Below are 27488 nucleotides of genomic sequence, written 5' to 3' on the forward strand. Positions count from 1 at the left end.
TGATTGGTAAAACGAATCAACAGAAAAATAGCCATTACCTCGGGGTTGCTAATTACCTAGTTTTTAAACCAGCACGTATGGAAAAATTAAGCCTAGTAGTAGGTGAATGTTTTCCTTCCTCCACTGTAGCAGGATTCTCGCACAGAGAGTCATGATACCAGGCTTTGCCTTCCAGGAAGCAACTTTATTCCTGGGGCACTGCTTAGTTGGGTTCTTACCAGAAGAACTGAGTCCCCAGTGCCACATGGCACAGTTTTTAATGTATTTTTTACTTCTTTGTCTCCCATATATGGTAACACACAAACATGCAGTCTGATTAAGTGGTCTCATGTTACAAGGTCCTGAGGGATGTTGTCATAAGCATATAGTCAGATTGCCTTGAGGGTTTTTTTTCTTTCCTTAGGGAGGGGACCCTACCATATTCCCCCCTTTCATGCTCAGACCCCTCTGTTTTGGGTCAAAGATCATCATCTTGGTTTAGAGGTTTATATTTTTATAACACCATTACATGAGTGCTGTCTTTTTTTTTTTTTTTTTTTTTTTTTTTGTAATCATGGCCTCAGTGAGACTGGAGGCAGACTGGGGAGCTAAGGAAGGTATGATTAAGCACCCTCCCAGAATTAGGAGGATAATTTTTATGAGAGTTTTGAATCCCCTGACAGTTGAAAATCCTCCAAATAATTCCCTGGGGTTTTAACCATTCCAGGCCTGGTCGGGGACATGAGCAGTCCTTTTCATTTGTTCTGTGATCTCTTCTATGACTTTTTCTCATTATCTGTAGGCAGCAGTTGCTTAAGTTAAACTTTTTACAAACTCCTCCCTCAGAAGCAAGCAGATAATTTAAGTCCAAGCGATTTTGATAGATAACATTGCCCATTTGGTTTGTTGCTTGGCTAGTAAGTTAAGAGCCCTGGCAGTTTCATTGGTTATAATTTCTACAACTGCTTGCACTCTAATCATATGGTTTAGCATGTAAATGGGAGTGTGGTAGCCCCAGGACCATCCGCTGCCCAGGTGGCAGGGCCATAATTTTGGATTATACACTCAGGAAGCCATTTATTATCTTTTTAACTGCCAATTTGTAAGGCACACTGCTTCCTTTGAGTCTCCCTGTCCCCATACACTTGGACTCCCAAATGTTTCCCTCTAGCAAGTGAGAGCAGGAAGAAAGATGGATGAATAGTTTTCAGTACATATGACCCTGACCAGACGGAGGGAAGTACTATATAGGCTGTCCTTCCACATAATCTAGTATAGTCCACCTGGGCCTGCCATTTGATGGCTGCATCGACATTGTCCCAGGCCTCTCAGAGATGAGAGAAGTTAGACAAGGAATGGGGATCTGGCTCAAGGTGATCTGGGGTCCCCCTCCATTGGATTTTCCGGGCAGTCAGTTATAAAATCTTTGGCCTAGGTATGTTAAGTTATTAACAGAGACGATGATGAACTTTTTTTCCACCAAGCAAAACTTTTTTTCCCAATAATTGAGCTTTTGAGGAGCCAGACCCCGGTAGTAGGACTGGGATATTTTGTTTCACTATAAGGTTTGTGGGAATCTAATTTTCTAGTCTCTTATGGCCATTGTTTCCCCATGTTGGTACCAATGAAGTATCCTATCCTCAAGAGGAAGGTGAGTGCTAATAGAAACCTCTCCCCACATTTCTGGGTCAGCCTCGGCCAATCCTATGGCAAAGAGTAGAGCAACAATCACAATAACGGTGAGAAACAAGGCGTGACAGTGCGTCACAGTAAGGAAACATAGAAAATAAGGACAGTCTTCTGTTTCACTAGACCGTCCATTCCTCAAGCTTCTGCCGTGCCTAGATCAGTCAGCTTCCGGAGTGACTGAAGCAGGGCTGCGGTCTCCCAGAGCCTCTGGAGTTGCAGATTGCTTCTTCCGTATGGTCAGCTTGCAAGGCGTTGATGGATCAGGAAGGCACTCCCAGTTTCAAGATGCGGGCTTCACTCTGCTGTGATGAATCCAGGGACCTACCTCGGCCACCTTTACTGCAGTAGGGGTGGACAAAATGACAGTGAAGGGGCCCCTCCAGAGGGGTGTTAGGGGTTGGACATTTTACTCCTTTATCCATATCGCATCTCCTGGTTTAAAGGGGTGAGCGTCTGCGGTCAGACTCACAGGTAATCGCTCCCAGACCCAGTGGTGTAAGATGGTTAGGGTAGAACCAAGGGCCCGCATCTGTTATCTTAGGGTTAGATTGTCTGTCTCATTTACATTCCCCACCTTGTACCCTTGATAATGGAAGGAGGGCACCCAAAAAGCATTTTATAAGGGGAAAATCGCATCTGCTTCTTCAGCCTCCCACCTGCAGCTGCAATCTGCCTCCCTGAAGGTCCCTTATCTCTCCCTGCCTCATGTTATCTCTTTTCCTATTCATTCCTCCCCCTGGAACAGGGCCCCTAACTGCCATTAGGGAACAGGGATGATGACCGTTCTGGTTTCTTCAAGCTGATAAGGGATGGTGTAGGGGTACAGCAGTTAGAGTCTACTCAAGGATTGTTCGAGTGGCCCACAGTATGGTTTTACAGGAAGGCTGGCAGGCATGAGGTGGCATAAACATTAGCAGACACAAAGAGAAAAACTCAAAGTAAAGATTATACTGACCAACAAGATGGCATCTTAAGGTAATGTCTACAGTTTCCAAACATGTGAAACAGTCTAGGAGAGACCCTGACTATGTAAACAATATATGTTGGGGAGTCTCTCATAACCCAAGTGATGGAGAAGCAGGAGAGCAGTGGTGGCTCTATTTCCAAGAGTTTGGCCCTAATTTAATTTAAAAAAATTTAAAGCATCTAATGCTTGTGAGGTATTATTTAGAGTTTTGCTGAGTATAAGCAGACAGCCTGTTTTATTTTGAGGTGTAAAACTTTTTTAACAGCCAGGAGTTCTATTAGAGAAAGAGTCAAAGCAGCCATTTACCATTATTAATTTGCACAATTTTAGGTAAACCAAACCTGGGTATTATTTTATAAAGCAAAACTTTTATTACTTGTTGTGCCTTTTTTGTGTTGCAGGAGAAGGCCTTTATTCAGTTAGTGAAAGTATCAATCCATACCAACAGGTGTTGGAATTCCTTTGACCTTGACCTTTGACCTATGAGGGAAACCTAATTGTTAGTCTTGCCTGGATAGCCTCCGGTTCCTTGATTGCCTGAGCGAACAAGTTTGTGGTTGAAAGGATTGTTTCTAAGACACACTTCACAGGCTGACACTACTTGCAGAACTGTCCTTGACAAATTTTTTTTTAGTAAACATCCTTTGGGCCATTTGATAAGGTTTGTCCCTCCCTCAAGAAAGGCCTGGTGCTGTGTTTTAATGATGTTTAGCTCTGTGAGCTTGGTAATAGTAATTGCCCTGCTGTGTTTGTAACCATTCCAAGGGCTAGAAACAGTGTCTAGGAGTCAGACCCCAGTTTGTTTATTTATTTATCTTTTTGGAGAGTAGGTGGGATTGAGTCTCCTTTAATAATTGATATAGCAGGCAAACTATTTTCCTGAACCCTGATATGCACAGCCTACAATGTCTAGTAATCTCCAAAAACTCACATAACTGTTTATCTGTCCTGGAGTTGGTAGCACCATAGTCTCTAATTCAGTTGTAATGTCCCTTTCTAGCAAGGGAGTAAGGCTCTCTGGCATTATCAGGAAAGAACGAGAAAAAATTAGGTTTCCCCATATACATCCCAGGGGCTGAGAGAAAAATTTAGTTAGACATTTTCCAGAGATGCCTCTAATTATCATGCTGCATTTGGATAGTTGGCCTGGAGTGGAAAGGAGGACAGAAAAAGTAGCTCTGGTGTTAAGAAGGAAATCAACCAGTTTTTCTTCTATATCTAGAGTCACCCGAGGCTCTGGGTTTCTGATAGACAGTTGGTTTAGGGGAGTCACCGTGAAGAGCCCCAGACATTGGTTATCTGAGCCCTCATAGATAGAGGTCCCCAATGCATTCAGATTACCAGTGATTGTCTCCACATCAGGGGCATGGCTTATGGGGTTTTCATTTTGGTTGTCCCCTCTGAAGATGGTCTCATTTTAGTGCTCTGAATGGCCACATAAATGGCACATTTGAAAATCTGTATATAACATTTGACTCCCCCAAATTTAACTACTAGTAGCCTACTGTTGACCAGATGTCTTACCAATAATATAAATAATCAACACATATTTTACATGTTATGTGTAATATATACTAAAGTCTTAAAATAAGCTAAGAAAAGATGATGTTATTAAGAAATCATGAGGGGGGCGCCTGGGTGGCGCAGTCGGTTAAGCGTCCGACTTCAGCCAGGTCACGATCTCGCGGTCCGTGAGTTCGAGCCCCGCGTCAGGCTCTGGGCTGATGGCTCGGAGCCTGGAGCCTGTTTCCGATTCTGTGTCTCCCTCTCTCTCTGCCCCTCCCCCGTTCATGCTCTGTCTCTCTCTGTCCCAAAAATAAAATTAAAAAAAAAAAAAAAAACGTTGAAAAAGAAATCATGAGGAAGAGGGGTGTCTGGGTGGTTCAGTCAGTTACACTGAGAGTGCAGAGCCACTTCAGGTCCTCTGTCTCCCCTTCTTTCTGTCCCTCCCCTGCTCCTGCCCTCTATCAAAAATATGTATTTAAAAAGGAAATTATAAGGAAGAGAAAATACACTTACTGTGTATTTATCCAAAAAGAGTCTGCAGATAAGTGAGTCTGTGCAGTTCAAATCTGTGTTGTTCAAGAGTCAGCTGTATTTCCATTTACTCTCTCACTGTGTTTGCATGCCTCCTCTGTACCAAGCCGTGGGTCCAGGGTTTCTACTGGGACTTGGTCACATAGGTGTGGTGTGTCCTTTCCTTTCTTGTTTAAGTATCTCCTTTTCATGAGGCTCTCCCAGACTGCGCCATTTGAGACTGCCTGCCACCCCACCTTGCTTCCCAGCACTCTGTCCCCCATGCCCTGCCATAGTGTTTCTGCTGCTGTGTGTGTCCCCTTCCCTCACATGTCAAAAACTGGCACCAAGAGGCCAGCTCTGAGCAGGCAGTTCACCCTTCTTGGCACCACATGTTCAGTCCGGTCTTCTCTTCACTTGTGCAGGACACCCCCATCCCTCTTCTAGGGAAGCAGACTTAAAGTGCCATCTAGTCAGCATCAGGCCAGGGTCTCAAAGTGAAACACAGTTATCGCTGTTTTATTATTGTTTCTTCATTTTAACTCCATTGTAAAATACACAAAGCATTTCCAAGTTTCAAAAATCAAAACTAAATGCAAAGCTTACTCAGAAGTCTCACTCCTGTCCCTGTTTCCTTTACCCCATTCCTGTGAACTTCCTGTAGGCAACCATTTTTATTAGGTTCTTTCTTGGTTGTTCTGCCTATTTCTTTCTGGCAAAAGTAGAAACTTGTAGCAAAACATAATAAGATTTAGTCTTAGCAGGAAATGTACCTTAGCCCACTGGATCACAGCTAAGAACAGCATATTATAATCAAATTAAACAGACAAACAGGGGCGCCTGGGTGACTCAGTCGGGTAGGTGTCTGACTCTTGATTTCAGCTCAGGTCATGATCTCACGATTCATGAGTTTGAGCCCCCCATCGGGCTCTGTGCTGACAGCATGGAACCTACTTGGGATTCTTTCTCCCCTCCCCTCCCTCTGCCCCTCCCCTGCTCACAAGCTCTCTCTGTCTCTCTCTCAAAAAATAAAAATAACAATAAAAAAATAAAGTGTTCCTAATTTCAGATCACACAATGTGTCTGAGAAGAAATCTACAGTGATAAGAAGCATGGTTACTATTTATGCCGTTCTGTAGAGCTGTTCCTTCACTAAAGGATGTTACTTTTTTCACTTAAAACCTTGGAAATAATTCCATGTCAATTCCTAGACTTCTACACCACATTTTCTCTCCCTTCTTTTTTGGTTGTATAGTACTCCATTGAATGAATGTACTGTAATTCAACCAATCTCCTCTGGGTGGTCATTTTAAGAGCCATTTATAGAGACAAATAACTTGAAAATATTTTCTCTCAGTAGCTTATCTGTATGTAAACAGCTGTGTGTGTGTGTGTGTGTGTGTGTGTGTGTGTGTGTGTGTGTGTGATTTTTTGTGTGATTTTTTTTGTTTTTAAATTTTTTATGTAATTGGATTTATCAATCCTGTATCAGTTTGAGATTGAGTCATAGTTAGGCTTTTTCCACACCAAGGTTATAAAGGAATTCAACCATGTTTTCTTCCACTACTTAGGCAGTTACTTTTTTTCACATCTTAGTCATAAGGAGTTCATTCTGTTACATGTTATAAGACGTGGGTCCAGTTTTATTCTTCACCAGAGAGCTATGAAATCCCAACATTTTTAACACTAAATTATTTAACACTGATAGTAATTATTTAATACCCTCAATAATGTGTTTAAAGGTCAGGGTATAATTGTTTCCTTGTTCTATTTTGCATGTAAATGCCCCTTACTGTTTTTTTTCCCCAGGAAGTCAATGAAAATTCTCTTAAGAGATTAAGTGTCTACTTAGAAAACCTCCAGAAACCAGGCTCCAAGTCTTTGAAACCAACTCAGCTTACATTTTATGTAAGAGAAACAGAGCAGAATTCTTCTGAAGGCCAGGAACCCTTTAGCACATCCGGTATGTGTTCTCATTTCTAGCGTTTCCCTTATAAGCTCTGTGATAAATCTGTTCATTAAGTGTGTTGTTGCCAGAATACCTTTGGATTGAAGACTTGGTCTTAAAAAAAAAAAAAAAAAAAAAAAAAAAAAGTAGTAATAATATCATTTAATTGTTTTCCTAGAATTAGATTCTATTTCTGGCTACCTGTGTTTGAACAAGCCATTTTTTGTGTTTAAACTTTTTTGTCTGTAAAACTAAAATGTTCCTATTTGTCCACTTTTTAAAAACATTTTTTTTAATGTTTATTTTTTTTGAGAGAGAGAGAACACAAGTCGGGGAGGGACAGAGAGAGAGGGAGACAAAGAATCTCAAGCAGGCTCCAGGCTGTCAGCACAGAGCCCAGTGTGGAGCTTGAACCCCTGAACCATGAGATCATGACCTGAGCCGAAGTCAGATACTCATGAGCCAGGTGCCCCCTTTAAAATTGTTTTTTAATCTATTTGTCCACTTCCTATTTCAGTGTTGTGTTAAGTGTTAAACGTGTTTATAACAATTTACATTTTGTAAAGTACAGCCTATAATCCCTTATTTTGTCCTCAAAGTACTCTGAAGTAGGTAGTGTTTGCCCAAATAAATTGGTAATGTGCGGGGATTTTGCCAGGACTGTGGAGATGGAATATGGGTCTTGAACTTAGACCTTTCAACTCCAGCTTTAGGCTCTTTTATTTATTTTTTTTAAGTGGTATTTATTTATTTTGAAAGAGAGAGAGAGCAAGATGGGGAGGGGCAGAAAGAGAGAGAGAGAGAGAGAGAAAGAGAGAATCCCAAGCAAGCTTCACACCGTCACCACAGAGCCTTACACAGGGCTCAATCTTCAGAGCCAAGAGATCGTGATCTGAGCTGAAATCGACAGACTAAGCCATGCAGGTGCCTTTTGGCTCTTTTTAATCAGTCTTAATATACAGTCTTCTTTTTATTATTATTTTTTTTTAGTATTTATTTTTGACAGAGAGATACAGAGTGTGAGTGGGCGAGGGGCAGAGAGGGAGACACAGAATCTGAAGCAGGCTCCAGGCTCTGAGCTGTCAGCATAGAGCCTCACGCGGGGCTCAAACTCACGAACCATGAGATCATGACCTGAGCGGAGGTCATTTGCTTTAACCAACTGAGCCACCCAGGCACCCCAATATACAGCCTTCTTTTTGATCCTTTGTTACTACTTTAATCCAGATCCAGAAATACTTAAAATTAAGGGCAAATAAGGGTCTATACTTTCTCAAATATATACTCTTTTGGTGATCCTTGAGGAAATAACTTTATTTTTGGAGTGAACCTTAAAATAATTTAAAGGTTTACCAGGAGCTTTCTGTGAGTTAAGGTCAAAGCAATTAGAAAATGCACTATAAAGTTTTTTCTTGAAACAAACTATTAGAAAACTCAAAATGTGATCGTTTTGGGGACCTAGAGTCTATTTCTTGCTCTGCCAGTGACTAGCTATGCGACCTTAATTTCTGGTTCTTCGTTATTGAAACGAAAGAGGTGAAGTACTGTGTGTAAGTACTGAAGCATTCAGTGAAGACCCTACCTCATACCCGGGGCTCATAAGGCTCTCAGGAGCTCGCATGGAGTGAGGAGAGCTTGGGCTAAAAAGGGCTAGAGCAGGATCTTTATGTTGAAAAACACTTCCCACCCAATCTCTCCAGGAATGAACATTTGATCATGTATCTTCTCTTTGTTTCCTTACCCTCTCATGTTTGAATGTGGGAGATCAGAAATCAGAAATTCCTTGTCTGTTTCTCCATCTACCTCTGATTTGGGAGTTTTATTTAAAGAAAGACACTATTCTTCATTATCCAGAGACAAAAAGTCAACTCAGAGTCCTGTTGTGAAAGCACAGCCCTACTGAAGAATGCTGTTAATGATAATAGCAGTCGTAACAAGTAATTATGTTTATCACTCTAAATGACACAATTCTATTTGAAATTGTAAGTAATTATAAATGTGCTCTTCTTAAGCAGCTGAGATACATTCTTTAGTAGTATAAGACCAAATATTCATAAATACTCTTCAAATAGATACACGGTCAAAATTAGGCTAGGAATTGAAAAACCTCATACTTATGCATAGTTGTCTACTTAGAGTTAATGATTTCTCCTTGACAGATAGAATTTGTAAAGGTAGGTTAAGTCCTTTACAGTTTTTAAAACAATATTATCACCGTTCAGTTTTTATTTGTCTGGGTTTTGGAGAGTCAGGCTCATGTCTAGTCATTGCCACTTTCACTACTGCCATTAACTGGATTTGTCTTGGATGTTCACCTCACATGGAGTTAAAGAATGAACCAGGTCTATAGGGTGCCTGGGTGGCTCAGTTGGTTGAGTGCCAACTTCGGCTCAGGTCATGATCTCATGGTTCGTGAGTTCGAGCCTCACGTCAGGCTCTGTGCTGATAGCTCAGAGCCTGGAGCCTGCTTTGGATCCTATGTCTCCCCCTCTCTCTGCCCCTCCCTCTGTCTCTTTCTCTCTCTCTCTCTCTCTCTCTCTCTCTCTCTCTCTCTCTCAAAAATAAAATATTAAAAATTAAAAAAAAAGAAGAATGAACCAGGTTTATTTGTTAGGGAAGGAGCAAACAGAGGGAAACTCAAACTTAGAAAGTTTCACACAGCAAATTAGGGACAGAGCTGTTACTAGACCTAACATCTCCTCATTCATAGTCTAATGTTGTGATTTGTATCTTACATTATCTATTGCTCTTCAAAGATTTTGTTAGTAATCATTTTTGCCTCTGCCGTTATGACAGAGTCTGGAAATCTGACAAGTATTTAAAAGATTTTTATGTTTTTAACCTTTTTATCTGATTGTAAAATTAAGATCACTGATAATTAAGATGGCAACAAGGTAAAATGTTTACTACTGATTTTCAGTCCTGAAAGGCCTTAATCGTTTCTTTAGCTCTACATTTTTTGGTGGCCTGTGAGGAAATATACTCCATTAAAACAAGTGGAAGAGTCACCAGGAGCCTTCTGTGAGTTAATGTTAAAACAAGTAGGGGGCGCCTGAGTGGCTCAGTTGGTTAAGTGTCCAACTCTAGATTTTGGCTCAGGTCATGATCGCAAGGTTGGTGAGATCAAGTCCTGCGTTGGCGTCGGGCTCTGTGCTGACAGCACTGATCCTGCTTAGGATTCTTTCTCACTCTTTCCCCTCCCCCTTCTCTCTCCCCTCCCCCCAAATAAATAAATAAACTTTTATAAAAATGCTAAAACAAGTAGTTGTAGTCAGCGGTGACTGAGTAGAAATAAAAATCCTCTACTTTTTTTCTTAATTGTTTAATGTTTGTTTATTTTTGAGAGAGAGACAGAGTGCAAGCAGGGGAGTGCAGAGAGAGAGGGAGACACAGAATCTGAAGAAGGCTCCAGGCTCTGAGCTGTCAGCACAGAGCCCGATGCAGAGCTTGAACTCACAGACCACAAGATCATGACCTGAGCTAAGTCAGATGCTTAACCAACTGAGCCACCCAAGCACCTCTCTATTTTTTTTTTATGTTTATTTGTGAGAGAGAGAGGGAGACAGAGACAGAGAGTGTGAGCAGAAGAGGGGCAGAGAGGGAGATACAGAATCCAAAGCAGGCTCCAGGCTCTGAGCTGTCAGCACAGAGCCCAGCGCGGGGCCTGAACCCACGAACCGTGAGATCATGACCTGAGCTGAAGTCCGATGCTTAACTGACTGAGCCACCCAGGCACCCCAGGAAATAATATATACAAATAGCCAACAACCATTAAAATGTGTAGCTTCTGTAGTCACATTGGTAGAGGTATTCCTCACTATATAGCAGCCCTTACATTGGAATAAATAATTAACAGAATCGATAAGATAGAAACTGAGATTTATTCCTGACAACTCTTCTGGGGATTTGTTCCTTGACTGAGCTCTTCCTTACCTCAAATGCAGGAATTTGGACTTTGCTTTCTTCTTTCACTAACTAGAACAACTCTCCTGCCAGTATTTCTCACTTTACCGTCAAATGATTGAACTAAAAAACTTCTTAGTTTGCATGTTCTGGATTCCTTAAGTCTGTGTGGCAAGGCGTGTGTGTATCTCTCATAATGATTTAAACTCTGGTGTCTGTCATCAGTGGCCAAGATAAGAAAATACATTTCAGCCTTATATGAAAAGTGAACAATTAAAAATGTTTGTGTCCATCAGTTTCAGAAGTGTTAAATAAAAATTGCACTGCCTTCAGTATATGGACTGGTATAAATAGCTGCTAAAAAGAATAAGTTGATCTATACATAAAGACAACTGGTTAAGTAATAAAAGCAAGTTCAAAGTAATATACCTAGAATGTTACTATTTCTATATTAAAAAGAAACAATTCAAACTGTAGGGGTGTGTGTAAACAAATATGGGCATATATCACATGTATTATACATGCATAAGCACATAGAAAAGGTCTAGAGCAGTGCTGTCCAAGAGAATTTTTTGTAATGATGTCAGTGTTCTGTATGCGCACTAATATAGCAGGCACTAGCCCCATGTGACTATTGAAATGGGGTTAATGTGACTGGGAACTGAATTTTAATTTTATTTAATTTTGATTAATTTAATTCTAAACTGCCATTAGGGGGCTAGTAGCTACCATATTAGACAGTGCAGGTCGAAAAGCATAGGTTCCTAATTGTTAGTAATGGTTATGTCTAGTAAAGATGTGAGTCTGTATGCCTGTGAACAGACTTTTATTTTTACTATATGTATCTCCAATTTCATAGTGAGGATGTACTTATAAAATAATTGCATAATTTTTGAAACCAACTAAAAATACTTTTAAAAAAAAAAAAAAGAAGAAAGAGTCAGTGTTGGGGTGGTATAATGGAGAAAATACTGGGCTTGGGGTCAGCTCAGATTTAAGCCCTTGCTCTGTTTTCCTAACCTCCTTAAGCCAGATTTCTTCACAGTTGAAGAAAGATAATAGTGACACAGTTGGTGAGGATGTTGAGAAGTTGTATAAATTCAGCTGGAACCATGCCTAACCCCCAGTAATGAAGAAAAGAAAAAACAGTGGATTTCCTATTGAGGATGTAACACATTAGATTACTGACCTTACCCCACTGACTACCCAAAATCAAAATCAGATTGTGAAGCATTAACTTTTAACCAGTTAGGGAATTTTACATCACTGCCAAAAATATTGAGTTACTAAGTAGCTGAGTGGACAAATAGGAAGATGGTCTCCTGTAATCACAGAGAAAATTTGAGATGGGTTTCTGTCACCCCGGAGACTAGGCCACTCCCATCTGAACCATTGTTACAGTAAAACCTCCCCATCTCCCATCTCTCCTCCTTTGTCTTAGTGCTAGAAACCATCTTTCATGGATACTTGCTAGTAGGAGAGCTTTTCCATTCTAGACTATAGAGACCATATTTATGGGCAGCATTGAAAATATTGTGAATCCCCTCCTTGGGCTGGAATGGGTTTGGTCTCTAGTGCCAGACTAGAAAGAAAAACTGACAGAGGAATTCATGAAGGTAAAGATACTGTGGTAAAGTTTTAGAGAAGATAGTTTTCCATTTACAGATGATTTGCCAATAGGATGGATTTTAAGCAGTAATCAAATGTTTTAAAAGTTTTTGATTTTATTAATGTTGCATGAAAAGTTATATTTAAATAAATGAATAATCATCTGTATTAATTGTTTGGGGGAATTATATTCTCTAGGATTTCGAGCAGTCAAATTTACTTTGCACACCAGAGATCTGCTAAGCACAGTATTATATATTCTCAACTCCTGCAGTTTATCTGTTGAACATATCCAAAGCTTGAATACTAATGTGTGTTCCCAGCCTCTCAAAGAGGCTAAAAGGATGCCTGACAGGCCCATCAAGTGGGACAAGTCTTATTACTACTTTACTGGATTCAAGGACCCTCATGAAGACCTTGAACAAGTCTCGAGAATGGAAACAACCCTCACGTATGTAAAAGTTCCTATTTAATTAAACTTATTTCTAGTTCATGTTTAAAATTAAAGCCTAATTTTTCAGGAAAAATAATTCTATCAATATAGTTAATCCAGTGACCATTATGAAAAAGATAGTTCATGTTTCTTAAAGTGGCCAGAATATTTTCAAATGTATTTAATTTGTGGTCTTTTGATGCCAAACAAATGCAGGAAGTTGTTTTAAATGTTAAAAATTCTACTCTTCAAGTTACCCCTGGTATATGGAAAAAGGATGTATATACCTAAGACTATAAAAAATATGAGGCTTCTTCAGGTAAGCATTTCCAGTTTCTTCAGCTAGTGTAGGAGTGATGTTCTTTAGTGTAACAGTCCATACATAATAAAAATGCATGGAGACAGCGCTTGAAAATATCATCTCTAGGGGGTTAGAAAGTACAAACTCTCAGCTATAAAATAAACTAGTCCTAGTGATGTAACATACAGCATGGTTACTGTGGTCAATAATACTGTATTATGTATTTGAAAGTTGCTGAGAGAGTAGATGTTCATAAGAAAAACAGTTGATAACTACATATGGTGATAGCTGTTAACTAGACTTACTTTAGTAAGTGTAATATACACTAATATCGAATCATTATGCTATATACATAAAACTAATGTTATATGTCACTTATATCTAATTTTTTTAAATATATCATCTGGAATGTATTGAGAAAGAATAATTTTTAGTTATAGAAGCCATGTATGAAATATTTCCCTATGATTTATCTTGATTGTAAAGTCACCATTAATGTTTTTTAAGTAAGTCTTTTGGACTCCATAACGACCAGCCATATTCTGTTCTGTGGTTGTATTTAAAGAGTCCATGGCTTACCAGAGGATTCTCACTTATTACAGCATGGTAGATAATCCTTAATCCTCCGTTGGCAGAACATTTGCTTTGTAGATTACCTGTACTACCTCAGGAATCCCTGCTCCCATTATCTAGTTAGATTCCAAACAAAGATGAAGAGACAAGAAAGTAACAGAGTCTTGTACAGAAAGGGAGACCAGTGTCTGCCTGAAGGCATGTCTGTGGTGAAGGTGTGTCTCTATCTATAGGTGTAGCTAATAGGTAAATCACCTCCCTAAATATGTGGATTTTAATTGTTCAAATTTTCTTTGTAAATAAAACCAAGAGGAAAATGTGGCTATGGGAATGATAATTTATTTTTTCTTTTTTTTTAATATATGAAATTTATTCTCAAATTGGTTTCCATACAACACCCAGTACTCATCCCAAAAGATGCCCTCTTCAATACCCATCACCCACCCACCCCTCCCTCCCACCCCCCATCAACCCTCAGTTTGTTCTGTTTTTAAGAGTCACTTATGCTATGGCTCACTGGGAATGATAATTTAATGATAGGCCAGCAGTAATGAAGATAGCATGAAGAAGTAGGGATAAGAAAAACAAAGAGCAGTCATGGTAGGATAGAAAGTGATGATTTAGAAAAAAAGTTTAGAAAAATAAAAGATGATTGAAGGTGAATTACGTGCAGAGGCTACATTGGAAGTCAAGTGGGTTGCTATGCCCTTGGGCCGCTTCAAGCCCCTTTGAGCCCCTTCAAACCAGTCTTGACCTGCTCCCAAACACAGATAATTGCCCACTTTGAAGGCATTCTCTGAGGGCTTCTTCAACAGTTTGTTTTATGTTAGTTTTCCCAGTAAGGATTCCAGGGGATTTTATCATGAAAGCCAGAACGTTATCTATCAATTCTTGCTTCAATTATTAGTGTTTTTAAATTAGTAATTATTGAGAATCCTGGGAAGATGGCAGCAGAGGAGGACGCTGGACTCACCGCGCGTCCTGCTGATCACTTAGATTCCACCTACACCTGCCTAAAGAACCCAGAAAACCGCCAGAAGACTAGGAGAACGGAGTCTCCGGAGCTAAGTGTAGACAAGAGGCCCACGGAAGAGGGTAGGAAGGCCAGAGAGGCAGTTGCGCGCTACACGGACTGGTGGGAGGGAGCTGGGGTGGAGGGGCGGCCCGCCGGCCAAGCAGAGCCCCTGAGTCTGGCTTGCAAAAGTGGAGGTGCCGGACGGAGTGTGTTCCGACAGCAAGCAGGACTTGACATCTGGAAGGTTATAAGCTAACAGCTCTGCTTGGAGAGCGGGAGGGCTGGAGGACAACGGGAGGGAGAGTTGTTGAGCCTGGACGACAGAGCTCAGCTTGGCAGGGAACAAAGGCGCTCGCCAGCGCCATCTCCCTTGCCCATCCCCCAGCCAAAATCCCAAAGGGAACCGGTTCCTGCCAGGGAACTTGCTTGCACCGCACAAACACCCAACGCTGTGCTTCTGCAGATCCATCCGTCCAGCGGGTCTGACTCCCGCCCGGTGCTGCAGGGCCCCTCCAGAAGCGGGTCTCCGAAGGGTAAGCGAGCTGAGCCTGTCCCTCCTGCTCCTGTACACCTTGCCGATCTGCCCCAGCTAATATGCCAGATCCCCAGCACCACAAGCCTGGCAGTGTGCAAGTAGCCCAGATGGGCCACGCCACCTCACAGTGAATCCCGCCCCTAGGAGAGGGGAAGAGAAGGCACACACCAGTCTGACTGTGGCCCCAGTGGTGGGCTGGGGGCAGACATCAGGTCTGCGGCCCCGCCCACCAACGCAAGTTATTCAAGACAGCACAGGGGAAGTGCCCTGCAGTCCTGCCCCACTCCAGGGACTTTCCAAAATGAGGAAATGGAAGAATTCCCATCAGAAAAACGTCCAGGAAATAACAACAGCTAACGAACTGATCAAAAATGATTTAAACAATATAACAGAAAGTGAATTTAGAATAATAGTCATAAAATTAATCGCTGGGCTTGAAAACAGTATAAAGGACAGCAGAGAATCTCTTGCTACAGAGATCAAGGGACTAAGGAACAGCCAGGAGGAGCTAAAAAATGTGATCAATGAACTGCAAAATAAAATGGATACAACTACGGCTCAGATTGAAGAGGCAGAGGAGAGAATAGGTGAAATAGAAGATAAAATTATGGAAAAAGAAGAAGCTGAGAAAAAGAGATAAAAAGATCCAGGAGTATGAGGGGAAAATTAGAGAACTAAGTGATGCACTAAAGAGAAATAATATACACATAATTGGTATTCCAGAGGAGGAAGAGAGAGGGAAAGGTGCTGAGGGTGTACTTGAAGAAATAATAGCTGAGAACCTCCCGGATCTGGGGAAGGAAAAAGGCATTGAAATCCAAGAGGCACAGAGAACTCCCTTCAGACGTAACTTGAATCGATCTTCTGCACGACATATCATAGTGAAACTGGCAAAATACAAGGATAAAGAGAAAATTCTGAAAGCAGCTAGAGATAAACAGGCTCTAACTTATAAAGGGAGACCTATAAGACTCATGACTGATCTCTCTACTGAAACTTGGCAGGCCAGAAAGGAATGGCAGGAAATCTTCAATGTGATGAACAGAAAAAAATATGCAGCCAAGAATCCTTTATCCAGCAAGTCTGTCATTTAGAATAGAAGAAGAGATAAAGGTCTTCCCAAACAAACAAAAACTGAAGGAATTTATCACCACTAAACCAGCCCTACAAGAGATCCTAAGGGGGATCCTGTGAGACAAAGTACCAGAGACATCACTGCAAGCATGAAACCTACAGACATCACAATGACTCTAAACCCATATCTTTCAATAATAACACTGAATGTAAATGGACTAAATGCTCCAACCAAATGACATAGGGTATCAGAATGCACAAAAAAACAAGACCCATCTATTTGCTGTCTACAAGAGACTCATTTTAGACCTGAGGACATCTTCAGATTGAAAGTGAGGGGATGGAGAACTATTTATCATGCCACTGGAAGTCAAAGCTGGAGTAGCCATACTTATATCAGACAAACTAGACTTTAAATTAAAGGCTGTAACAAGAGATGAACAAGGGCATTATATAATAATTACAGGGTCTATCCATCAGGAAGAGCTAACAATTATAAATGTCTATGTGCCGAATACGGGAGCCCCCAAATATATAAAACAATTACTCACAAACATAAGCAACCTTATTGATAAGAATGTGGTAATTGCAGGGGACTTTAACACTACACTTACAGAAATGGACAGATCATCTAGACACACAGTCAATAAAGAAACAAGGGCCCTGAATGATACATTGGATCAGATGGACTTGACAGTTATATTTAGAACTCTGCATCCCAAAGCAACAGAATATACTTTCTTCTCGAGTGCACATGGAACATTCTCCAAGATAGATCACATACTGGGTCACAAAACAGCCCTTCATAAGTATACGAGAATTGAAATCATACCAAGCATACTTTCAGACCACAATGCTATGAAGCTTGAAATCAACCACAGGAAAAAGTCTGGAAAACCTCCAAAAGCATGGAGCTTAAAGAACACCCTACTAACGAATGAGTGGGTCAACCAGGCAATTAGAGAAGAAATTAAAAAACATATGGAAACAAATGAAAATGAAAATACAACAATCCAGATGCTTTGGGATGCAGCGAAGGCAGTCCTGAGAGGAAAATACATTGCAATCCAGGCCTATCTCAAGAAACAAGAAAAATCCCAAATACAAAATCTAACAGCTCACCTAAAGGAAATAGAAGCAGAACAGCAAAGACAGCCTAAACCCAGCAGAAGAAGAGAAATAATAAAGATTAGAGCAGAAATAAACAATATAGAATCTAAAAAAACTGTAGAGCAGATCAACGAATCCAAGAGTTGGTTTTTTAAAAAAATAAACAAAATTGATAAACCTCTAGCCAGGCTTCTCAAAAAGAAAAGGGAGATGACCCAAATAGATAAAATCATGAATGAAAATGGAATTATTACAACCAATCCCTCAGAGATACAAGCAATTATCAGGGAATACTGTGAAAAATTATATGCCAACAAACTGTACACCTGGAAGAAATGGACAAATTCCTAAACACCCACACGCTTCCAAAACTCAATCAGGAGGAAATAGAAAGCTTGAACAGACCCATAACCAGCGAAGAAATTGAATTGGTTATCAAAAATCTCCCAAAAAATAAGAGTCCAGGACCAGATGGCTTCCCAGGGGAGTTCTACCAGATGTTTAAAGCAGAGATAATACCTATCCTTCAAGCTATTCCAAGAAATAGAAAGGGAAGGAAAACTTCCAGACTCATTCTATGAAGCCAGTATTACTTTGATTCCTAAACCAGACAAAGACCCAGTAAAAAAAAGAGAACTACAGGCCAATATCCCTGATGAATATGGATGCAAAAATTCTCAACAAGATACTAGCAAATCGAATTCAACAGCACATAAAAAGAATTATTCACCATGATCAAGTGGGATTCATTCCTGGGATGCAGGGCTGGTTCAGCTTTCACAAATCAATCAACGTGATACATCACATTAATAAAAGAAAAGATAAGAACCATATGATCCTGTCAATCGATGCAGAAAAGGCCTTTGACAAAATTCAGCACCGTTTCTTAATAAAAACCCTTGAGAAAGTCGGGATAGAAGGAACATACTTAAAGATCATAAAAGCCATTTATGAAAAGCCCACAGCTAACATCATCCTCAATGGGGAAAAACTGAGAGCTTTTTCCCTGAGATCAGGAACACGACAGGGATGTCCACTCTCACCGCTGTTGTTTAACACAGTGTTGGAAGTGCTAGCATCAGCAATCAGACAACAAAAGGAAATCAAAGGCATCAAAATTGGCAAAGATGAAATCAAGCTTTCACTTTTTGCAGATGACATGATACTCTACATGGAAAACCCAATAGACTCCACCAAAAGTCCGCTAGAACTGATACATGAACTTAGCAAAGTTGCAGGATACAAAATCAATGTACAGAAATCAGTTGCATTCTTATACACTAATAATGAAGCAACAGAAAGACAAATAAAGAAACTGATCCCATTCACAATTGCACCAAGAAGCATGAAATACCTAGGAATAAATCTAACCAAAGATGTAAAAGATCTGTATGCTGAAAACTATAGAAAGCTTATGAAGGTAATTGAAGAAGATATAAAGAAATGGAAAGACATTCCCTGCTCATGGATTGGAAGAATAAATATTGTCAAAATGTCAATACTACCCAAAGCTATCTACACATTCAATGCAATCCCAATCAAAATTGCACGAGCATTCTTCTCGAAACTACAACAAGCAATCCTAAAATTCATATGGAACCACAAAAGGCCCCAAATAGCCAAAGTAATTTTGAAGAAAACCAAAGCAGGAGGCATCACAATCCCAGACTTTAGCCTCTACTACAAAGCTGTAATCATCAAGACAGCGTGGTATTGGCACAAAAACAGACACATAGACCAATGGAATAGAATAGAAACCCCAGAACTAGACCCACAAACGTATGGCCAACTAATCTTTGACAAAGCAGGAAAGACTATCCAATGGAAAAAAGACAGTCTCTTTAACAAATGGTGCTGGGAGAAGTGGACAGCCACATGCAGAAGATTGAAACTAGACCACTTTCTCACACCATTCGCAAACATAAACTCAAAATGGATAAAGGAATGTGAGACAGGAAACCATCAAAACCCTAGAGGAGAAAGCAGGAAAAGACCTCTCTGACCTCAGCCGTAGCAATTTCTTACTCGACACATCCCCAAAGGCAAGGGAATTAAAAACAAAAATGAACTACTGGGACTTTATGAAGATAAAAAGCTTCTGCACAGCAAAGGAAACAACCAACAAAACTAAAAGGCAACCAACGGAATGGGAAAAGATATTTGCAAATGACATATCGGACAAAGGGCTACTATCCAAAATCTATAAAGAGCTCACCAAACTCCACACCCGAAAAACAAATAACCCAGTGAAGAAATGGGCAGAAAACATGAATAAACACTTCTCTAAAGAAGACATCCGGATGGCCAACAGGCACATGAAAAGATGCTCAACATCACTCCTCATCAGGGAAATACAAATCAAAACCACACTCAGATATCACCTCACGCCAGTCAGAGTGGCCAAAATGAACAAATCAGGAGACTATAGATGCTGGAGAGGATGTGGAGAAACAGGAACCCTCCTGCACTGTTGGTGGGAATGCAAATTGGTGCAGCCACTCTGGAAAACAGTGTGGAGGTTCCTCAGAAAATTAAAAATAGACCTACCCTATGACCCAGCAGTAGCACTGCTAGGAATTTACCCAAGGGATACAGGAGTACTGATGCATAGGGGCACTTGCACCCCAATGTTTATAGCAGCACTCTCAACAATAGCCAAATTATGGAAACAGCCTAAATGTCCATCCACTGATGAATGGATAAAGAAATTGTGGTTTATATACACAATGGAGTACTACGTGGCAATGAGAAAGAACGAAATATGGCCCTTTGTAGCAACGTGGATGGAACTGGAGAATGTGATGCTAAGTGAAATAAGCCATACAGAGAAAGACAGATACCATATGGTTTCACTCTTATGTGGATCCTGAGAAACTTAACAGAAACCCATGGGGGAGGGGAAGAAGAAAAAAAAAAAGAGGTTAGAGTGGAAGAGAGCCAAAGCATAAGAGACTGTTAAAAACTGAGAACAAACTGAGGGTTGATGGGGGGTGGGAGGGAGGGGAGGGTGGGTGATGGGTATTGAGGAGGGCACCTTTTGGTATGAGCACTGGGTGTTGTATGGAAACCAATTTGACAATATACTTCATATATTGAAAAATTTAAAAAAAATTAGTAATTATTTTAAAAATAATTACAAAATTGTTGAACCATTTTAAAGCTTTCAACTCATGAATTGTGTGACACCACTTGATAAGTAAGATTTAGGGTGCCTATAACTCAACCAAAACTTATTGGCCACCATGGTCATTTTGGCCATTCTGCAGTTTAAGTTTTTGTTTGTATTCTTGTATTGTTTAATTTCATCTTATATATGTAGGTTGCAGAAGAAGAATCAGAGCACATACTGAATTATATAGTCAGAAGGAGTATCAAATTGACATCAAACTAATCTTCACTTGATTGATAAATTACATTCACTGGATCAAAATTCATTTTGGAAAGCACATTAAGATACTTCTAATATTTTAGGATATAATATTAAAAAGAGAAGATATAGCAGCAATGTTACTTAGTTTAGACTTAATTTTTTCAATAATTCTGTTTTTGTTGAGAAGTGCAGGCTGAAGTATTCTCCTACTATTATGAAATAAAGCACAGAAATTGTGAAAATAAATCAGGTGGGATTGCTTTTTAAATAGAAGAATTATCAGGTCATAGAAGCTCCATTTAATCTGTTTTAATACTACATCTGGTAACTGTATTTCAATCCACATTTTAGGACATGCTGTGTAATTCTGAATTTCTCAACAAACTATGCTTTAGCTTACTTCAAACTCATTTTACTGTATAACCATATAAAAAGGATAAAATTAAATTTTTAATACCTCAGGAGTTTTCTTTAATTATATACTGTAATAGGAATTTACCAGTCTCAAAAAGATTAGGAAATGCCACTCCATGTTGTAGATTTTAGTATGTTCATATTTTGAATATATTCTCTGATTATCAAATACTGTTATAACAAAAATGGGTTTTAATTATATAATTTGTATTTGGAAGGAGCCAACAGGATCCATTTATGTCTAAACAAAATAATCCCAGGGCACCTGGGTGGCTCAGTCGGTTAAGTGTCCAATTCTTGATTTCAGCTAAAGTAATAATCTCACAGTTCATGGGATCGAGCCCCGCATCAGTCTGCATGCTGACAGTGCGGAACCTGCTTGAGATTCTCACTGTCTCCCTCTCTGTCTGTCCCTCTCTCTTTCTCTCTCTCCCTCTCTCTCAAAATAAATAAACTTTGAAAACAAAATAAAATAATCCCATATGTAATATCTTTCCCATTGAGAAAACATAAAGTGTAGAAGGATCATTGAAATGCTATTCTATCAGATACTGGAAGACCAATAAATGTCAGACTTCTGTTTTCTCCATTTTAATTTTGCTCAAGTAGTTTTTTTTTCACCTTCAGTGTCTAAGTTGTAAATCAATCTTTGTCCACGAAATGACACCTTGGACAACTATAACTTTGGAATTATTTCTATAGAACGTTTGGAAATTTTAACTCCTATCATGCCTTTATTTATTCTTCCCCTTGTTTACAGGCTAAGTCAGTGTTTTTCAAATAACAAGTCATGACACAGTTTAGTGATTTGGGACCAGCAAAGTTGCTTTGTGTTCTTCCTTTTAAACATTTTTTTAAATATATATTTTCAGTAAATTTCAATGTTTCTGAAAATACTTGTTTGAGTTCTGTGTAAACATGTATGTATATGTGTATGTGTGTATACTGAGTCACCATTTAAAATTTCTTACTGTGCGTTGCCATCAGAGAAGTTTGAAAAGCTGTGGTGTAAATGTCATGTAGTTCCATGTAGTTTGAGGCCTAAGAGTTTGAAATTTATGCCATTTTAACTTTACTCGATTTGGATCATGGCTGTCCTTTTCGTCCTCTTGTATCCACGAAAAACTGAACTTCTCTTGAGTTAGTGAAATATTTTTATCTCAAAAGAATCATTAGCCTAAGAACTAAAACAGTTGTCTTCAGTCTGCAGTCCAACTTTAGACCCTGTACATGATATTCCTGTATTCATTTCTATATACCACTTCCCTGTGGCTTCATTTCATTACCAGCATTTTTTCTCTTTCCCTGCATCTTATAACAATACATGTTTCATATTTCTTATTATAAGTATAATAAAATCATTTTTGGAACCAAGGCAAGGTCTAACAAGTAAATTAACTACCATGAGATAACACTTCATAGCCTAGGATGGTTATAATCAAAAGAAAATAGCAAGTATTGGGAAGGATGTAGAAAAAAGCACGTCTACATAAAAACTTGTTCATAGCAGCATTATTCATAATCACCAAAAAGTGGAAATAACCCAAAGGTCCATCAATGGATGAATGGTTAAGTGAAATGTAGTATATTCATACAGTGAAAATAGTACTTGGCCCTAAAAACAAAGGAAGTACTCATACATGCTACAGCATGGATGAACTTTGACAACATTACGCTAAGAGAAAGAAGCAGTCACAGTGGACCACATATTGAATGCTTCCCTCTATGTGAAGCGTATAGAATTGACAAATCTGTGACACAGGAAGTAGATTAGTGGTTGCTTAGAGGTGGAAGTGAGTATTGAAGTAACTGCTAATAGGTACGTGATTTCTTTTTCTATTTTGAGTTTATTTATTTATTTATTTATTTAGAGCAGGGGAAGAGCAGAGAGAGAGGGAGAGAGAGAGATTCCCAAGTAAGCTCGGCACTGTCAGCACAGAGCCCCATGCAGGGCTCGAATTCAGGAGCCGTAGGATCATGACCTGAGCTGAAATCAAGAGTTGGATGCTTAACCGACCGAGCCACCCAGGCGCCCTGCTACGTGTTTCTTACTAGGGTGATGAAAGTATCCCCAAATTGATTGTACTGGTGATTGCACAACTGTGAGAATATACACGACAGGCATGGTGTGTGTATTACATTTCAGTAAAACTTTTATTTTTATTTATTTTTTAATTTAAATTCCAGTTAACAGTGTGATAGTAGTTTCAGGTGTACAAGGTAGCGATTCGGTACTTCCATGCAACACCCAGTGCTCATGACAAGTGCCCTCCTTAATGCCTGTCGCCTATTTAACACTCTGGTAACCATCAGTTTGTTCTGTGTAGTGAAGAGTCTGTTTCTTGGTTTTCCTCTTTTCCCCCCCATGATCATTTATTTTGTTTCTTAAATTCCACATATGAGTGAGTTGTCTTTCTCTGACTGACTTATTTCACTTAGCATTACACTCTCTAGCTCCATCTACATCATTGCAAATGGCAAGATTTCATTCTTTCTTATGGCTAAATAATATTCCATTGTGTGTGTGTGTGTGTGTGTGTGTGTGTGTGTGTGTATACACAACGCCTTCCTTTTTTTTTAAGTTTATTTATTTATTTTGAGAGAGAGAGCACAAGCAGGGGAGGGGCAGAGAGAGAGGATCCCAAGCAGGCTCTGCACTGTCAGCACAGAGCCGGACATGGGGCTTGATCCCACAGACGGTGAGATCATGACCTGAGCCAAAATCAACAGTCCGATGCTTAACCGACCGAGCCACCCAGGCGCTCCTACACTATGTCTTCTTCTTCTCCTTTTTTTTTTAATTTTTATTTTTGAGAGAGTGTGCATGTGAGTGGGGGTGGGGCAGGGAGAGGGAGACACAGAACCTGAAGCAGGCTTCAGGCTCCTAGCTGTCAGCCCAGAGCCCACAAACAAACAATCTGTGTCTGTTTTTGTGCCACTACCATATTGTATCAATGACTACAGCTCCGTATATAACCTGAAGTTCAAAAGTGCGATGCTTCCAGTTTTGCTTTTCCTTTTCAAGATTGCTTTGGCTATTTGGGTCTTTCGTCATTCCATATAAACTTTGGGATTGTTTGTTCTAGCTCTGTGAAAAATGCCCGGTGGTATTTAGATAGGGATTGTATTAAATGTGTAGACTGCTTTGGGTAATATAGACATGTTAACAATATTTGTTCTTCAAAAAAAAATAAAATTTAATTTAAAAAAAGGTCGCCTGGGTGGCTCAGTCGGTTAAGCGTCCGACTTTGGCTCAGGTCATGATCTCGTAGTCTGTGAGTTTGAGCCCTGCGTCAGGTTCTGTGCTGACAGGTCGGAGCCTGGAGCCTCCTTCGGATTTTGTGTCTCCCTCTCTCTCTGCCCCTCCCCCACTTGCGCTGTCTCTCTCTGTCTCAAAAATAAATTAAAAAAAATTTAAACAATATTTGTTCTTTGAATCCATAAGCATGGAATGTTTTTTTTTTTTCCATTTCTTTCTGTCATCTTCAATTTCTTTCATCAGTGTTTTATAGTTTTCTGAGTATAGGTCTTTCACCTCTTTGCTTAGGTGTATTCCGAGGCATCTTATGGTTTTTAGTGCATCAATAAAGTTTTAAACACAAAACTATTACTATTTTTAAAAAACATATTCATGAATACTATTTATTTGGATTATTTCATTTTTGATAAATTTTTATAATAAGAAATTTCAACATTTCTTAAAGTTCTTGACTAGTAAAGGTTAAAAAGTATGGTTTGCGGGGTCGCCTGGGTGGCTCAGTCAGTTAAGTTTCCGACTTCAGCTCAGGTCATGATCTCACAGTTCGTGGGTTCGAACCCGGCATCGGGCTCTGTGCTGACAACTCAGAGCCTGGAGCCTGTTTCAGATTCTGGGTCTCCCTCTCTCTCTGTGCTCCCCTGCTCACGCTCTTTGTCTCAAAAATAAACAAACATTTAAAAAAAGTTTTTTCAAGTAAAAAAAAAAAAGTATGGTTTAGGGGCACCTGGGTGGCTTACTCGGTTAAGCATCTGATGTGGGCAGTTTGTGAGTTCAACCCCGCGTGGATTGTGTGCTGACAGCTCAGAGCCTGGAGCCTTCTTCGGATTCTGTGTCTCCCTCTCTCTCTGTGCGTCCCCCACCCTCCCTCCCCACACACACTCTCTCTCTCTCTCTCAAAAATAAATGTTTAAAAAAATTTAAAGTATGGTTTAACTGTATTTTATTATAGAATAACTATAAGATGGCTCTTTAATCTCAATAATAATTTGAATGGACTTTTCCCCATTAAAAATCAAGTGTTCAAATTTTACAAATGACTATGATTGTAAAATTAAGAATTTAAATTATTTTTATGGCAAATTCAGGCATTAATTGTCCTTTTTGGTTTTTTAAAATTTTTTACATGTTTTTTATTTATTTTGAGAGCGAGCTCATGAGCAGGGGAGGGACAGATAAAGGGGGGGGGGAGGGGGAAGAGAGAGAGAGAGAAATATCCCAGGTGGGCGCTGCACCGTCAGCGGGGGAGCAGGCAGGGCTTGAACTCCCAAACCAGAGATTATGTACTGAGCCTAAATTAAGACTCGGATATTTAACTGACTGAACCACCAGGTGCCCTTAATGTCCTTTTTAAATCCATCTAGAGAATAACATAGAATTCTGTCTCTTAGTTCTAGAACATGGACAGTCAGGATAACCATGTGTCTCCATATCGGACAAGAAAATACACTTTTCTCTTTGCCTTATGGTTTAATTTGCATAGTGAAAATGTAGGTTGTCTAGTGATCTCCTGAGATGAAATTGAAAATCTGAAGTTTGAATTTAAAACAACATTAGGTAAGGGATGACTTATCTTTCCCTCATGAGGTAATAAGGTAATGGAGGAAATGAAACACTTACAGAAATTATTCTACAGACTGTATCTCTCAAAAAGAGATACTGAAAAAGTACACTGGCCAGTCATAGGACAGAAGTTAGGGGGAGGGTATGTCCAGACAAGTTTTAAAGTAAATGTAGCTCTTGACTTATTCCAGTTTGTTTTCATAGTTCTTACTTAAGGGAGAAAAAGATCATTCAAAAATACTTAATGGAAATCTGCATTGCTACTTTCTCCTAGATTGTAACTTCCTAAAGGATCTGGTGCTGTTGGTTTCTCTTCCCTGCATCCTAGATTCTGTATTCCCCCTAACCTACATATTCAATTTTATCCTGTCATTCCCCTTAATAACTCATGCATTATCCAGAGAAGCATTTCTCTTTGGTAGCCTGCAGATCCTTAGGAATTTATGAAAGTTCATGGAGGTTGGTGAGAGAAAGCAAAGGAATGTCAGTAAGAGGCATGTTTGGGGGAATTTTTGAAAAATAGAAAGCAGATGAGAGGAGAAACAAGCTGGCCAGCAACAAGACTGCTGTCCCCCTTTATAACTTACATGTCTTAGAGGGTCCAACCAGTGCACTAAAGAAAAAAAAATGAGTAAGATGATTACCTCTGTTTTTCCATAGTAAAGTTTTCCTTTCGGTTAGTTGCTTTTGAAGAGATACAGCTATTTAGATATCCTTTTACTCACCGCATTCTTACCCCTTAGCCCTAATCTTTTTTTTTTTCAACGTTTTTTATTTATTTTTTTGGGACAGAGAGAGACAGAGCATGAACGGGGGAGGGGCAGAGAGAGAGGGAGACACAGAATCGGAAACAGGCTCCAGGCTCCGAGCCATCAGCCCAGAGCCTGACGCGGGGCTCGAACTCACGGACCGCGAGATCGTGACCTGGCTGAAGTCGGACGCTTAACCGACTGCGCCACCCAGGCGCCCCACCCTTAGCCCTAATCTTAATGGATGATTCTTGCCTAAATCACATATTAAATGATAGCATCCATATAACAATTTTCTAATTTCATCATCCCTTCAAGCTGGCTCCTATGTCCCTATCGTTCCTTGGGAAGTTTTGCTTTCTGATTCATTAAGTCGTTCCAGGCTCATCTGGACTGTCCATGCCCCAATGTTTGATTCAGCCATTTTGCCAGGAAGCTCTCATTCTTTTTAGTAAGGAATGGTTTTTAGAATCTGAGGTCTGGGGCGGATAAATGTGCTCCGTAGCTCCCAAACCCCTCATGGCTGAGGCTAGGAAACATGTATCTTTATCTACATGTATGTAGTAAATACTGTGTTTAGAAGCTTCATTTCTATCTCAGTGTTTAGAAACAACACACAAAAACTGTTAAACTAAACCAGCTGATTTTTATACACTAAATGTAAGAATTCCAAAAGTCAGGTCATGAGCATATAGTCATAAGATTATATTTGAGCCTACATTTTAAGACATTTTGTCTCCAACCAAATATGGCATGCTCTTTGATGATTCATTTGTCAACAAATCATGCTTTCTCTTACATGATTTAAAATAAGTTGAATAACATTAATAAATGAGGAAAATCTTGAAAATTTATAATGCAATAGCTTATAATAGTGAGGTGAAATAAGATATTTTTATTTATTTTCTTATTTATCCCATTATGCACCGATGACAAAATTTTTGCCAATATTCTTAAAAAGGGAGTAGGAAGAGTTATTAATTAC

General features: G+C 39.6%; 1 protein-coding gene across 7 annotated transcripts in view; it reads left to right on the forward strand.

The window, feature by feature from the left end:
• TCAIM (T cell activation inhibitor, mitochondrial) overlaps positions 1–27488 on the forward strand; it is a 75422-nt gene that overhangs the window by 32856 nt on the left and 15078 nt on the right. For all 7 annotated transcript variants that reach the window (XM_042956473.1, XM_007099039.3, XM_042956477.1 and 4 more), the window contains 2 exons: positions 6461–6614; positions 12309–12561. In XM_042956473.1, the coding sequence (XP_042812407.1) occupies positions 6461–6614; positions 12309–12561 (407 nt within the window). The remainder of the gene's footprint in view (positions 1–6460; positions 6615–12308; positions 12562–27488) is intronic.

This window comes from Panthera tigris, chromosome C2 (genome assembly GCF_018350195.1).
Source record: "Panthera tigris isolate Pti1 chromosome C2, P.tigris_Pti1_mat1.1, whole genome shotgun sequence".
Lineage (NCBI taxonomy): Eukaryota > Metazoa > Chordata > Mammalia > Carnivora > Felidae > Panthera > Panthera tigris.